The sequence below is a fragment of the Syngnathus typhle genome, linkage group LG3 (assembly GCF_033458585.1).
Source record: "Syngnathus typhle isolate RoL2023-S1 ecotype Sweden linkage group LG3, RoL_Styp_1.0, whole genome shotgun sequence".
NCBI lineage: Eukaryota > Metazoa > Chordata > Actinopteri > Syngnathiformes > Syngnathidae > Syngnathus > Syngnathus typhle.
This window is the reverse complement of record NC_083740.1, coordinates 13,480,376-13,496,757: the sequence shown is the minus strand read 5'-3', so window position 1 is coordinate 13,496,757 and position 16,382 is coordinate 13,480,376. Positions and strand designations below refer to the sequence as shown.

Below are 16,382 nucleotides of genomic sequence, written 5' to 3'. Positions count from 1 at the left end.
AAACTAAAAGTGCAATACAATGGACCTCCGGCCGCTATTCCACCACCCAAAAAAAACACAGTGGTCATAGAATCTGACAAAAGTAATACATTCAAATGGAATGCAAAACAGACAATGAGAATCAGATATTACTTTTGAATTGTTTTATCAGAATTATTTTGAAAACCAAATGCATGAAATTGGCCTTGGCAAAAATGATGACAAATATGACTTGATAAAGTAATGACTACAATGAACTTTCAATGAGACATACACCTCTGACCGGGTATTGTGGCCCACTCATTATGAGCAAATTGCGCCAGTTGTGCTAGGTTTGAAGGGTCTTATAGCATTTATCTTTTAGGGTGCTTGTATAAATAGTGTTCCCTCGATTATTGCGCGGGTTTCGTTCCTGAAAATGCCCGCAATACGTGAAATCCGCGAAGTTGAGGTTGGCTTGGTTGGCTTTTTATTTAAAAATTTTCCCTCTAAAACTTGATACACTTACCGTTTTTTTTTCGTGTATAATGCGCCCCCATGTATAATACGCACCCTAAAAATGGCATGTTGATGCTGGAAAAAAGCCTGTACCCATGTATAATACGCACCTAGATTTTGACTCCTACTTAAGTCCGTGAAGGTAAAATTATTTCAGAAAAAAGATCATCTTTGGAAACAACCGGATGTTCTGCCGGTCAGTATCACTGCGCATGCGCTAGCATACTCAATAGCGAAGAAATGTTTCGGATTTGTGTAGGGTACATTGTGACAGCAAACGAGGAGGTGATCTAGCAAGCGTCTGATATGAGAGCATTGTGTTCGTATGGTGTGTTTGAAGTGAACAGCAGAGAAGAAAGCACATCTGTAATGGCGGCCTCCGTATGATATCCGGATTTTAAAAAAATAAAATAAAAATTTGAGAAAAAATATTTATTTTTTTTGTACCCATGTATAATGCACACCCCAGATTTTAGGACAATAAATTAGCTAAATTTTGCGCATTATACATGGAAAAAAACGGTAATAATTTTACCATTTAAAATGCAAAATGAAGAATAAATAGCGAGCCACAGGCTCTGTGAGGAGTGTCTTCTGCCCGCCGGCAACAGACTAATACAACGGAACGTTGGCTAAAACTTCAGTTAAAATCTTTTTATTTGATCCTAAAATGGCTTACCAGAACAACTCCTGCCATGCATTTTAGCCAAGGGTACAATCCTGGTGGATTAATGCGACGTTCAACCTTTAAAATCAAGTTTGATGGCCATGCCTGTTCCTCCTCAGCTGCTTCTTATTGGTCGTCGTTATCTTCTTGGTTATCGTCTTCTTTGTCCTTGTTGTTTTCTTCTCTCTTCTTTTAAAACCAGGAAGAAGCACTACTGCTGTGTATATATATATATACCGTTTTTTTCCGTGTATAGTGCGCCCCCATGTATAGTACGCACCCCTAAAAATGGCATGCTGATGCTGGAAAAAAGCTTGTACCCATGTATAATACGCACCGAATTTTTATGAATTTTTTTAAAAAAAAATTTTTTTTTTTTTTTTTTTTAAGTCCCAATGATCGTCACACACGCAGGGTTGGCAATGGGTCCCATTTTTATAGTCTTTGGTATAGTCTTAACTAGGCTGGATGTAATTTTTTTTGTTGGCGTTGATTTCTCCGACTGCCCGTAAACGCACCACCGCGCTCCGTGCGCATGGAGCGTGTTTGAAGTGAACAGCAGAGAAGAAAGGAACAAGGCAAAGTGTTGTGAAATAAAATATTACCTGTAATACGGATTTAGGTAGAGAACTGAACTCTCGCTCTTTATATAGCTGACGTGTCTTGCTCATCCGTTCTGCGCATCTGTAATGGCGGCCTCCGTATGATATCCGGTTTGCGTGTGTGCGAGAGCGAGAGAGAGAGCGTGCGAGAGAACGCTCAACCGTAGCGCGCCGCCGACCGCCCAACTGCACCGGGCTGGCCGATTATTGTGACAGAGCCGTCGCTGAAATTTAGAAGATATTTTTAAAGTCCTGATGTACTTTCTAAAATTTAAGTGGACCTCAGTGCGCACTGCGCAGGGAGCTTAATTTGGTGCAGCGCGCCGGGCGCTCACTGTGGCATTGCTTAAAGAGCGCCTTTGTGTTTTAGGATGAACAGCAGAGACCAAAGGAACAAGGCAAAGTGTTGTGAAATAAAATATTACCTGTAATACGCATTTTGTTATTTGCTGATTGAAACTGCTAATTAAACTGTGAATTGAAACTAATAGGAAGAAAACAACTCTCGCTCTTTATATAGCTGACGTGTCTTGCGCATCCGTTCTGTGCATTTTATTTCACAACACTTTGCCTTTCTTCTCTGCTGTTCACTTCAAACACGCTCCATGCGACCGCAATGCTCTCGTATCAGACGCTTGCTCGATCACCTGCTCGTTTGCTGTCCCGTGCGCGCACGAAGCGCGGTGGTGCGTTTACGGGCAGTCGGAGAAATCAACGCCAACAAAAAAAATTACATCCAGCCTAGTTAAGACCATACCAAAGACTATAAAAATGGGACCCATTGCCTCCCTGCGTGTGTGACGATCATTGGGACTTAAAAAAAAAAAAAAAAAAAAATTAAAAAAAAAAAAAAATTTTTTTTTTTTTTTTTTGTACCCATGTATAATGCGCACCCCGGATTTTAGGACAATAAATTAGTAAAATTTTGCGCACTATACACGGAAAAAAACGGTATATACATATATATATATCCATTATAGTCAATCATGAAGCTTCTGTAATTAAGTAGTGTCACTACTGTAACTAACTATTATTACCTAAGTAATACTTGCACAAAAACCATGTGGGATTGTTTGCATTTGTGTTTTGACTTAGAAGGATGTTTGCTGCCAATTACCACACATTGAGCAGTGATAACTGACATTTGAATATACTGTTTGTTGATGTTGTTTTACCTTATCCTCATATGCATGTATGCAAAGGGGGCAGCTGCCAGAGTTGTGCTTGGAGACTAAAAGAGAAAATCAAAAGTAATTAAAGCTTTGGAGCAGGTGGAAGCATATAAAATAAAATCAAGACCATGACACCTTGACAGCTCATGTATGTACTTATTTAATACACCTGTAAGCCTATATTTGTTATATATGTGTGTATATATGTGTGTATATATGTGTGTATGTATATATATATATATATATATATATACACTATATATATATATATATATATATATATACACTATATACACTGCTCAAAAAAATTCAATTAACACTTTGAAAACACATCAGATTTCAACGGTGACAACAAAAATGTTGGATATCTATACTGATATGGACAGTTTAATGTCTCAGGAACAAAAGGATGCCACATCTTTTGATGGAAATAAAAGTTGTTAGGCTACAGAGGGCTCACTGTATAGACGCCCCAAAAATCAAAGTGAAAAAATTATGTGTCAGGCTCGTCCATTTTGCCTAAATTCATCAATTTCTGCAACTCAAAATTATTTTCAGTAATTTGTGTGGCCCCAACGTGCTTGTACGCATGCTTGACAACGTCACGGCATGCTCCTAATGAGACGACGAATGGTGTCTTGTGGGATGTCCTCCCAGATCTGTCTAAGCATCAGTGAGCTCCTGTAAAGTCTGAGGAGCAACCTGGCGGCGTCTGATGGACTGAAACATTATGTCCCAGAGGTGTTCTGTCGGGTTTAGATCAGGTGATCGTGAGGGCCATTCAATTGTATCAATTCCTTCATCCTCCAGAGACAGTCTGCATAGTCCTGCCACATGAGGCCGGGCATCGTCGTGGATCAGGAAGAACCCAGGACCTACTACACAAGCGTAGGGTCTGACCATGGGTGCAAGGATTTCATCCCGATACCTAATGGCAGTCAGACTGCTGTTTTCTAGCCTGTAGAGGTCTGTTTGTCCCTCCATGGAAATGCCTCCCCAGACCATCACTGACCCACCACCGAACCGGTCATGCTGAATGATGTTGCAGGCAGCATAGCGCTCTTCTTGGCTTCTCCAGACCCTTTCACATCTATCACAGGTGCTCAGGGTAAACCCGCTCTCATCTGTGAAAAGCACAGGGCGCCAGTGGCTGACTTGCCAATTCTGGTGTTCTATGGCAAATGCCAATCGAGCTCCACGGTGCTGAGCAGTGAGCACAGGGTACAGTACAGGACGTTGTGCCCTGATGCCACCCTCGTGGCTGTTTCTGACTGTTTGGACAGAGACATTCACACCAGTAGCCTGCTGGAGGTCATTCTGTAGGGCTCGGGCAGTGCTCAGCCTGTTTCTCCTTGCACTGCGCATGAAGAAATGACCACCTCCAACGTTTGGTTTATGTTTTATAAGCATTTTTAATTTTATTGCTTAAATCGCATTTTCTCGGCGAGCTGAGCACTTTTTCTGAATTGTGCCGCTCCCGTCACTCTGGTTAGGTTGGCATCGAAAAAAACGCTCTCGGGTGCTTTAGAGTGCCGAGTTTATCACTGCGCATGAAGAAATGACCACCTCCAACGTTTGGTTTATGTTTTATAAGCATTTTTAATTGTATTGCTTAAATCGCATTTTCTCGGCGAGCTGAGCACTTTTTCTGAATTGTGCCGCTCCCGTCACTCTGGTTAGGTTGGCATCGAAAAAAACGCTCTCGGGTGCTTTAGAGTGCCGAGTTTATCACTGCGCATGAAGAAATGACCACCTCCAACGTTTGGTTTATGTTTTATAAGCCTTTTTAATTTTATTGCTTAAAAAGCAGCAGATATCGGTCCTGCTGATGGGATGAGGACCGTCTATGGCCCTGTCCAGCTCTCCTAGAGTAACTGCCTGCCTCCTGGAATCTCCTCCATGCTCTGGAGATTGTACTGGGAGACACATCAAATCTTCTTGCAACAGCACGCATGGATGTGCCATCCTGGAGGAGTTGGACAATCTGCTCAACTTCAGGAGGGTTAAGAAATCGCCTCATGCTCCCAGTCGTGATAATGACTCTAGCTAAAGCCAACACTTGTGGAAAAACAGTTAGAAAAGATCAAGAGGGAGGAACTTGAAATGGCCACCTGCAAAACCAGTCCTGTTTTGGGGACCGTCTCGTTGTTGCCCCTCTAGTGCACCTGTTGTTAATTCCATTAACACCAATGCACCTGAAACTGATTAACAACCCCCTCTGCCGCGTACCTGACCAAAACCTTATCAGAAAAGTCTAATTGAATTCATGCCATACCCTGATAAAAAACTGTTCCTTCACGCACACACTCAAAACCTGGAATAATCTTAGTTACATCATCACTACCTTTTTTCTGTATTTCTGGTTGTTTCCTACCTGTGTGGGCGATGTGATGGATGATATTTTTCTTTTTATGATTTTTTTTTATTATCCAGATCATATGTTCCAGTCGTAACCAGGTTATGTTCAGACATTTGACCAACAAAATACGGACAATCCATGAGAAATTGACAGCTCTGAAAAGGTAAATGCATCTAATAAAACACATCCAATTTAACTCTCCATCTGTGAAATTATAGCTAATATAAAGCATGAATAAACGATTACCGTTTTTTTCCGTGTATAATGCGCAAAATTTAACAAATTTATTGTCCTAAAATATGGGGTGCGCGTTATACATGGGTACAATTTTTAAAAAAAAAAAATTTTTTAATTTTTTTAAGAAAATCATGGTACAACAAAACCAACAACAGGACTGACCGACAAAGTCGTGGAACAAAAAGAGAGGGTGACATTACCAAAGACAGGAACAGAAACCAAACAGACATCATGACAGTAACACATGCAATGATCCGACGGTGAGCGAGGGGCAGACAGGACTAAAATACAAAACACGTTACATTGATTGAGGTGACACAGGAAGGGAGGGGCGACGCGAACAGAAACTATGGCAACCTAGACACATAGCAAAACTGGGGACGAGACATGACAAATCTCCCTCGAAATAAAACTTGAAATCACCTTTCTTCTTGTTTGTTGTCAATGGCGCATCGCATTCAGCCATCCTGCCCAACCCACTTAGTCAGTAAAATTCATAATTGACGACACATCGTTTGATGCGATGGTTCAATCCTTGATGGTTGTTTTTTAATCTCCATCGCGGACCGGACGTCATACGGAGGCAGTATGACTGCGCATGCGCACTATGGATCCGATGCGCAGAACGGATGCGCAAGACACAATCAGTTGTTTCAATCAGCAAATAACAAAATGCGTATTACAGGTAATATTTTATTTCACAACACTTTGCCTTGTTCCTTTCGTCTCTGCTGTTCACTTCAAACACGCTCCATACGACCGCAATGCTCTCGTATCAGACGCTTGCTTGATCACCTGCTCGTTTGCTGTCACAATGTACCCTACACAAATCCGAAACATTTGTTGCGGCTCCGAGTCACGACGAGGGGCAAGTTTTGGTTTCCAAGGGTGTTTTTATTCCTCTTCAACTTCTCTCCCATACAGAGCCGCCTTTTTCACATGTCCGCACGCCTTTTTCACATGTCCGCACTGATCGCGGTGGTGCCTTTACGGGCAGTCGGCGAAATCAACGCCAACAAAAAAAAATACATCCAGCCTAGTTACGACCATACCAAAGACTATAAAAATGGGACCCGTTGCCTCCCTGCGTGTGTGACGATCATTGGGACTTAAAAAAAATAATAAAAAAATTGGCTGCGTATTATACATGGGTACAGGCTTTTTTCCAGCATCACCATGCCATGCAACAGTATTATACATGGGGGCGCATTATACACGGAAAAAAACGGTACATTATTTTGTTGAATCAATCACATTATCATGTCACGTGCCCGTGCCACATGCCACTCAGCCGCAAACTTTCCCTCAGCCACGCCCCCGTATCACCGTAATGACTGTCACCTGCTCCCTCTTGTTTACCATTGTATTTAAACCCTGCTCGCGTGTTTCTTCCTCTGTTTATGTCCATCTGTTTCTGCTGCTGTTGTTCCTGTCCCGCTTGTGCATTCCCCCCGGTCTCGTGTGTAGGCTCACGGTCAACCTGTCTCTGTTCCTTGTCCGAGTGGACTTCTGTTACCTGCCCGCTGTCAGTGAGCCTCTGTCCCACCTGTGCCTCTGTTCTCCACTACCCCCCTTCCCTTCAATAAACCCTGGTCCAAGCTGCACATGGTCACCCTGCTCCATTCATACATGACATATCAAAGCTCTTTGAGCTTTAGTATTGTATATTTCATTCATTGCCAGTGCCTTTTCATACCGCTATGACTGCCACCAATAATCTATATTTTTCTTATTTATACAATTATGGGAAGAAAACGACACAAAACAACACAGCCATGCAACACCAGCTTCATTTTGCTGTCCAACTGTTCTTTTTACAGTGATGCAATAAACTGAACTCAGAGGCTTATCATATTTATGACGCATGTACAAACACAAACAACAAAGAATGATTCCCCACACAGAGAGAAAATGTACAAACAGGAACTTTTATAACATTACTTTTATAACATTTTAACATTGTATGTTGTAGTTCCACAAATGCTTTGTTTAAAGGACTTTATTCTGATGTCTTTCGTGCACCCTCCTTGAGTGCGTGCGTAGTGCGTGTGCGTGGGTGGGGTGTTAGAAGGGGTTAATACGCACTCCTGTACCTAGTGGAGAGAAGGGGTTGACTTTTGCCCACATCAGAGCATCATTCAGGGAAATAGCTGATTTGCCATCTTCAAGTAAAAACACTGGACCCTGCATGTAAAAAAAGAAAAAAATAGTTCCATTTTAAAAAGCACTTCTGCACACTGGTACAAACAACCCAGGGATAAATGATGCCAGTCTCAGAGGAATATCCTCATTCTGTTGTTTAGTTTTGTAGAAAAACATGACAAATCACAGACATGGCACAAAACTGAAGTAATTTCCAATGGAAACGTACTGGTTTGAAGAAACAGTCAGAGCAATAAAATAAAACAAATGTGCTTGTCAGTAAGTTACTTGTTTATATCAAGCAGAGGGAAAAATTGAATCACTCTATTCTGAGGACAAAAATCTGGAATCATGACAACCCAACCAATAAGAAAGAAACAATTCAACACACCACACTTGCCACTTACCTGGCAGACTCAATGGCCTGGATGTAATAATTATGGACCTTAAAGCATCAGCCAAAATAATCTACCAAATGACCGATGTTATTTATTACTATGCAGCCTTAACCATACTTATATACTGTGCATAAATATCTAACACTTCAGTTGGGCAATTATCATTAAAGCACAGTTGCAGTACAATTTGAATGTATGTCATAGTTTCTGTCCGTGTGTCTGTGTGCTCGCCGCTCCCCTCGTGTGCCCATGATCAGTGTGATCATCCTCACCTGCCTTTTGTTACCTGTCACGTATTTAAGTCCTGTCTGCGTGTCACAACCTTGTCAGATTATTTCTTGTCTCTCGTCGTTCCTGTCTTTCTGTTTTTGCATCGGTCGTTTTCTGTTTGCCATCCGTCGGTCAGTCTGTCGGTCGGTCCGTTAAGTTATGTTAGTTTGCCGCTTCTGTTGGTCTTGTTCCCCTTGTCTTCCTTTCCAACTACCTTTTCCAGTCAATAAACCCTGGTCCAAGCTGCATTTGATCGCCCTGCTTCATTCCGACCGTGACAGTATCATTCCATTCTTTTGTCTTCCAAACCACTTATCCTGACGAAGGTCGTGGGTGTGCTGGTACACCCTGAGCTGGTCGCCGGCCAATTACAGGTCACACGTAGACAAACAACTCCACAAATGACGGCCGGAGTCGAAATCAAATTTCTGAATTGTGAGCCACCGTGCTACCACAATGAGAATCTTTTTTTTTTTTTTTAATTTATTGCTGACTTTGTTAATGTTGTTGTTGGCTGTCAGCGAGTTTTATTCTGTCAGGTCTTAGATCTGCTTCTTTTTTCTCCAAATTTAAACATCTGAATGAATGGTCAGAGACTATTGAGACTGGCAATTCCATAATTTTTGCCAGAATTACAAGAGTTTTCACTGGTATTTAATATCTAACAAGTTGTCCGCTGAGTGTAATGGCTTGTTACATTTTGTCCCAGTTCTTTATCTTTAATGCTTGGTATGCTAATAGTAATTACTAGGAGGCTATTTAATGTATGCCAGAAAGATCGAGACACAACTTTGGAGCCTTCTCTGAAAAATTGCGAAAGAAGGTCAAATCCCTACTCCAAGGTCTCTATTCTTCTACTACTCTTGGCCGCCCTCCTGCAAAGGGGTGAGTCTGCCTAGCCTGTGTGATAATGTGTGATTTTGTAATCTTAACTGAAATCAACTCGTGCTGAGTGTCATAGAGAAGGGAAGGCCAGTGAAAGCAACAGAAGGGTCATTGCAAGCTAACAGCATAGCTCAAGCCACCAAGCTGATCACATGTGCCCAAGAGGCCTACTCAAACAGGCTAATCATACAAACCAAAAAAAGAACCACACACACCTGTATTCTGGAACCAGTAAAACAAGAAAGTTGAACATCAGAGTGACTTGGCAGATTGGAGCCTGTCACATAATCAGCACCGCATGAGACTAGTGGAGGAAGGACATGAGGTATTTTAAATGCAATTGTTTGGTTTCAGTGAACTTTTATGTTTGTGACTGTTCTTACCTGAGTTCACAGGCAGGATTCTTTTCTCAAGGCAGCGGAAGTCCTCTTTTTGACTCTCTGATGGAGGGCTATTAAAAAAGGCACTGTTCTAAATATAGATTTTAAAGTAAATGCAATACTGTATATGATTTGTGCTGTTTTTGTAAAAGAATTGTGGACTAAAAATAATGTTTGACTTGACATTGATATGTAGTGAGTTTTTTGTTTTTGTTGTAGTAGCATTTAATTTAAGAGCAAAATATTTTCATAGAACATGATTCTATAGAGGGCATCCATTGCAAAGGGAAATATTTGCCTATATCTGCTGGCGTGTGTTTGTTTAATACATTTCACCAATATTACACTCAGTGCCCATACATGAATCTCGGAATGCATCGTGTTTGCATATGTTGGTGACTGATGAAAGGACATAGACAGACGGGGGGCGCCCACCACTATTTGAGAAGCACTGCTCTAAAGTCAGCCACGGAGATGCTAATCCTTTTAATATGTTGAAGTATCATAAGTTTTGGTGCCAATTGGTAGCTGTTTTTGTACATTTTAAGCAATAGTCTTACCAATGAGTTCCAATAGGAAAATTGTGAGCTCTTCCTTCCGTGATCAAGACATGGAGAGGAGGGGTGCGTGGCCTTATTCCTCATTAAAAATGGGTGTTTTTAAAGCCATTGGTTGTTTCATTATTTCTCCAAAATGAATGGATCAAACAAAAACTGCATTTTCCTGATATAAAAATAAATACCCCAGACCATCACACAACCACCAACACATTTGACTGTCTGTTGGTATGATGGTTTTATGAAATGCTGTGTTATGACAGAGGTACAAGGCACAATCTGTAATTTATACTGAGTTGCTGGTGAAAATGTCCCTTATGTTGCTGGTGGACTCTTAAAATTCCTATCTTGTACTTTGGCGAAATATGCCTCAGAATTTGTGATGGATGATGTGTGTGTACACCTACTTGTCGCTACTCTGAGTGCATACTCGCCAGGCATCCAATTCCATTGACAGCTGGTCAATCTTCAGAGGAACACTCACTTCTCTCCGTTTCAACAACTGACTGTGTCACAGAAGGAAAATGAGATGGTAGCACACATGGACATGTTGGTATTAGCAATTATGATTATTATTAGCCAAAACATAATCGTCGACTGGTGCAGTGGGAACCGGCCTCAGCCACACCGGTCGTTGGAGAAAATTCATGCATTTTCCACCAAATGTCAACTTGAACTGAACACAAACTTGTGCACTTTTCTGTAAACGTGTGAGTACACGTTTGTAAGGGATTAATCATTGTGTACCTGGTGTATTCATAGAGTGCAGGTACAATGCCGGAGTACTGTCTTCTTACGGCAAGCAACCCACCAATGTAACCACACAGGATCAACAGCTCACTGCGGGCTCTACATGCACGCACACACACACACACACACGATGATCAGTTCTGACATTATATGGAAAGTAGATGTTATTGAAATAATCCATAATAATTGGTTTACTGAGTGAACTTAGCCATGAGGAGGCGGTCAGTTCTGATATAACTCAACAGGTCAAGTATTGGATGAATACTCTCCACCGTCCAGTCAGATCCAGTCAGCTGTTCTAATGAAGATTAAAATGAAAGCCAGTCTGTCATCAAACATGCTGCAGATGTATACAAACATAAAAACAAATTTGACTACAAGCAAATATTACAACTAATTCTTGCACTGTTGAAATGTATAGTAACCAGTCGAATTTTAGGACCAAATACAGTAGAATGATGAAGTGTAGTACATTGGTCAAGTCAAGTCCAACAATGAAAATAAATCATATAGTGAAATCTTCGATGTAGAATCAAAATGTGGTGGTTTTTTTGCAAATCCCCATTTCAAGTAAATTTAAACACAAGTACTAAAAACTGACTGTGTTTCACACAAAAGCAACCAATAATTAGTCATTAAGAAAACTTGGACATCAATGAAAAGTGCAACAGTTAAAGCATTGACAAATCACATGTACCAATACCATTTCCAAAAGCATTGTACAATCTACAAACCGGATTCGGTTGAAGTTGGAAAATTGTGTAAAATGTAAATAAAACCAAAATACAACGATTTAAAAATCCTTCTCAACCCATAGTCAATTGAATACACTACAAAGAGAACATATTTAATGTTCAAACTGATAAACTTCATTGTTTTTTTGCCAAATAATAATTAACTTCGAATTTCATGGCTGCAACACTTCCAGTAGAAGTAGGGAAAGGTGGCAAATAATACTGAGAAAGCTGAGAAAAGCTCATCAAACACCTTTTTGGAACATCCCACATGTGATCAGGCTAATTGGGTACCATGATTGGGTATAAAAGGAGCCTCCCCAAACATGCTCACTCATTCACAAGCAAGGATGGGGCGAGTTTCACCACTTTGTCCACGACTACGTGAGAAAATAGTTGAACAGTCTAAGAACAACATTTCTCAACGCAAAATTGCAAGGAATTTAGGGTTTTCAACATCTAATAACTTAAGTGACTGACCGGGGCGTGAAACAAGAAGACAGCAGGACATGACGACAGCAACAGGAACCAAAAAGACATCGTGACACTCACACACAACCCACAACACGCACACACACGCAACAGACAAGCAATGATCCGACAGGGAGTGACACACAGACAGGACTTAAATACAAGACAGGTAACAAGAGGCAGGTAAGAATGATCACACAGGAGCGGTGGGGCGAGCACACAGACAGAAACCACGGACATGAGCACACAGGAGGGGCGAGTCGTGACAGAACCCCCCCCCCCCCCACAAGGGACAGCTCCCGATGTCCCAAAAAAGAAAAACATCCGAAACTGTCCAACAAGGGGCGGGAGGGTACGGGGAGGCGGCCGCACTTCACACGCTGCCGAAGACCGACTGGGTGACGGCCGCTGGATCCGCGCCGCCGGAACTGGTGACAGCCGCAGCATCTGCGCCGTCGGAACTGGGTCGGCCGTGTGTCTTGCGCCGCTGAAAGCAGAGTGGGTGACGGCCGCTGGATCCGCGCCGCCGGAACTGGTGGCAGCCGCAGCATCCACGCCGTCGGAACTGGGTCAAGGTGGGGGCCTCACGTCACACGCCACCGAAGGCCAACTTGGTGACGGCCGCTGGATCCACGCCGCCTGAACTGGTGGCGGCCGCAGCATCCGCGCAGTCGGGACTGGGTCGGGGGTCGGCCGTGCGTCTTGCGCTGCTGAAAGAAGAATGGGTGACGGCCGCTCGATCCGCGCCGCCGGGACTGGTGGCGGCCGCAGCATCTTCCACGCCGTTGGATCTGGGTTGAGGGGCAACTGTGCATCTTGCATCGCTGGAACTGGGTCTGGTGGTGGCCACTCGTCACACACCGCCGAAGGCCGACTGGGTAACGGCCGCTGGATCCACGCCGCCGGAACTGGTGGCGGCCACAGCACCCGCGGCGTCGGAACTGGGTCGCGGGGCGGTCGTGCGTCTTGCGCCGCTGGAGCCCAGCTCTGTGGCGACCATGCAGCAGTTGCGGGAGGGGGCAACGGTTGGTCCAAGCGCTGGTCGCTGAATTCTGTCAGGAATCGGAGTGGAAATGGAGCAGGGCGACCAAATGCAGCTTGGACCAGGGTTTATTGGCGAACTCAAAAGGCAAACTGACACGACTTAACAAAACAATAACTTGAGTGACTGACCAGGACGTGAAACAAGAAGACAGCCGGACATGACAACAGCAACAGGAACCAAAACGACATCATGACATTAACACACAACACAACAGACACGCAATGATCCGACAGGGAGTGACGCACAGACAGGACTTAATACAAGACAGGTAACAAGAGGCAGGTGAGAATGATCACACTAATCATGAGCACACAGGAGGGGAGGGGCGAGCACACAGACATAAACCACGGACATGAGCACACAGGAGGGGCGAGTCGTGACAGGTGATGTAACGAAGTGGTAAACATGGCCTTCCCCAACTTCTACTGCACGTGTTGCAGCCATGAAATTCTAAGTTAATTATTATTTGAAAATTAAAATAAAGTTTACGAGTTTGAGCATTAAATATGTTGTCTTTGTAGGGTATTCAATTGAATATAGGTTGAAAAGGATTTTCAAATCATTGTATTTTGTTTTTATTTACATTTTACACAATTTCCCAACTTCAACCAAATCTGGTTTGTATATGTGATTCAAAATTTACCGATTTGACCTTTATATACCTGTTATTTCCAAATGTTCAAAAACAATGCAAAATAGAGACGTCAGCAATATTACATTGTCATATATGTTTATGAATGAAATCATGATGAGTTGTCAATACCTTTGACATGATCAATTGCTATCTTATATACCTGTCATTCACAAATGTTCAAAAACAATGCAAAATATAGATGTCAGCAATATTACATTGTCATATATGTTTATGAATGAAATCATGATGAGTTGTCAATACCTTTGACATGATCAATTGCTATCTTAAGGGCGTTCTCAGGTTCAGTGGTCAGAAGGTGAAATTTAACAGCTGAAAAGAGATCTCCTTCACTCATGGATTCCTCTGCTAATGCTCTACACTCCTCTAACGAGGGGAGACAACACTGAAATTACAAAAGACACGTGTTCATAGTCTGATTCTAATGAGTTTCATCAGTTGCACATGCAAGAAAAATACAAATCAATGAGTTAATTTTTAGATCTGCGCAAGTACAGTAGAACCCCGGAACTCGACTCAACATATTCGTAGTTTGACGCGAAATGTCGAGCAACCTTTGCCTCAAACTTCAAAGAAATCTTCGAAATCCAACAAACTTGCGGGCTCGGAGGTGGTCGCTTTGGGTGGCCACTAGCGCACTCAGAAGCCAGTGATGGCAACTGAACGGTGGAGTTTCCTTTTAAGCTGTACTGTTACCTCCATTGTTGGATACTACAATCACATGGACCCAATTGACATTCAAATAGTTCAAATATACGCTTTCTACTGACTTTTCACCAGATTTGTGCAACAAGTGCAACAACTCGGAAAAGACAGCAAACCTCCAGGAAATGTTGTGAGGTTTGGCAGGCGCTGTGGGCAGTGAAGGTAAACTACTACTTAAACCTTGCTGTCAAGCCTCCCTGCATATACAAGGTCAGATCCAGACAAAGGGTGATCTGAAACAATAACTAGCGGGAAATCACCGCATTAGGAACTGTTGGATTTATTCATAAAACGATGGTTACGCGCTTCAGTGCAACAGTACTTGAGGCTAAGTGTGGCACAAAGTAAAGTTTCATCTAGAAGTGTCAAAATAAACAATTAAGCAGTCAGTAATTGATTATCAAATTAATCAACAACTATTTTAATAATTGAGTCATTGCTTAGAGCTATTGTGGTACCTAATATCCTCTAAACTCACTGATTTTAACCTCGCTCTAATTTTTGTCAGTAGTAGACTGACTTTTGAGTTTAGTCAAAATCAAGGACATTTGTATACATTTGCTTTTTTCTTTGGAAAACAATGACCCAATAACTGAATGACTGGTGCGACTTATACTCCGGTGCGATTTATAGTCCGAAAATTACGGTAACTAAAATATTTGGAGTCCTGCCTTTTTTCTTTTTTCAAATTGTTCATGTGACTGTGTATGCAAACGTCACTGCTAAGCAAATCATTTTGTGTGATATTTTTGGGAAGCATCAATATTACTAACTACACTGTAAATAAAATACTCCCAAGTGCAGTCCCACTGTCATATTTCTGACAGGATTTTACAAATAACAAAATTCAGATTGTTCAACAAGTGAATTTCTATAGGTTGGCAGCTATGTGAACATGATGCGTTCAACAATTTTGGTAAAACTAACTAGTATAGTGCTCATGTAACCACAAAAAAAAAGTTGGGGCGCATTAGAGCAAAGTGTACAAAAGAATAGTCTAGAGGCCTGATTACTCTTGTCCTACTTACCCTTTCATGTAACTGGTTGATTTCTGCAGTACTCCCAGAATAAAAGGCACAGACCTTAGCCAGTAAAACATCATTCTCAGGAATCATTTTGAGTAGATCAACTGACAGATTCCTAAATGTAAACACAGTAAAGAACAATAAATCAATTACATGTTTTGTTTTTTTAACTGAAAATCGCAGTTGTCAACTCAAAAGCCAGATACATAAAGCCCTCCACGTCACTTCATGTGGCCCGTGAAAGCTTGACATAATTTTCTTTCTTGGCTTCCGTTTAAAACTAACCATATAAATGGTAAACCAATGCAAATTCTTCCAAAAGTTTGTTATGGCGTTTGGCAAACTGTACACTTCAATTTCAACAATGTTTTTTTTCTCGCAACTCTTGCAAAAAAAAACTTTAGAGTCCACATAAAGACAAATCGATGTCCTGTGGACAGATTCTCCCATCTGAAGCTCCTCCAACATTATGTTGGCTCTATTAGATGCACTGTGAATAAGTAGCCCTCACAGAAATTTAGTGGCAGGATGCTGTCACTGCATAAGTAACAATGGGCATACAATGTGGGAAATGTAGTTTATTATCATGTTCAACGCACGCTTTAAAAAACATATTGTAAGACAAGGCCTTTCAAGGTCTCACATACAGGGCAAATTAAATTGGTGGGCCCCATTTGGCTTGGGGGCCTTGAGTTTGACATAAACCCCACACCAGAGGCATAATATATTTTGATTAATTTGTTACCTTTAGAAATGATTACTTATACAAATGTTACAAAGATTCACAGTATTTTCAGTATTTTTTTCATAACTAGATGATGCATCAGATTAATTTGACAGTATATGTTGTATAA

At 41.8% G+C, this 16,382-nt stretch overlaps 1 protein-coding gene and 1 long non-coding RNA gene across 5 annotated transcripts in view; one reads left to right on the top strand and one right to left on the bottom strand.

The window, feature by feature from the left end:
- Positions 1-7,423: 7,423 nt before the first annotated feature.
- Positions 7,424-16,382, bottom strand: part of LOC133151881 (WD repeat-containing protein 17-like) — a 62,902-nt gene continuing 53,943 nt past the window's right edge. For 3 of the 4 annotated variants that reach the window (XM_061275280.1, XM_061275283.1, XM_061275281.1), the window contains 8 exons: positions 15,532-15,643; positions 14,042-14,183; positions 11,092-11,194; positions 10,894-10,995; positions 10,554-10,652; positions 9,593-9,660; positions 9,425-9,513; positions 7,424-7,698 (listed from right to left, as the gene is read on the bottom strand). In XM_061275280.1, coding sequence (XP_061131264.1) covers positions 7,579-7,698; positions 9,425-9,513; positions 9,593-9,660; positions 10,554-10,652; positions 10,894-10,995; positions 11,092-11,194; positions 14,042-14,183; positions 15,532-15,643 — 835 coding nt within the window. In that variant the 3' untranslated portion in view covers positions 7,424-7,578. Of the gene's footprint in view, positions 7,699-9,424; positions 9,514-9,592; positions 9,661-10,553; positions 10,653-10,893; positions 10,996-11,091; positions 11,195-12,531; positions 13,154-14,041; positions 14,184-15,531; positions 15,644-16,382 lie in introns of those variants that run through there. The other variant, XM_061275282.1, reaches the window with a different exon arrangement.
- Positions 9,485-9,778, top strand: LOC133151883 (uncharacterized). The gene is made up of 2 exons (XR_009714007.1): positions 9,485-9,534; positions 9,605-9,778. It is a non-coding gene; the product is annotated as an uncharacterized LOC133151883 (long non-coding RNA).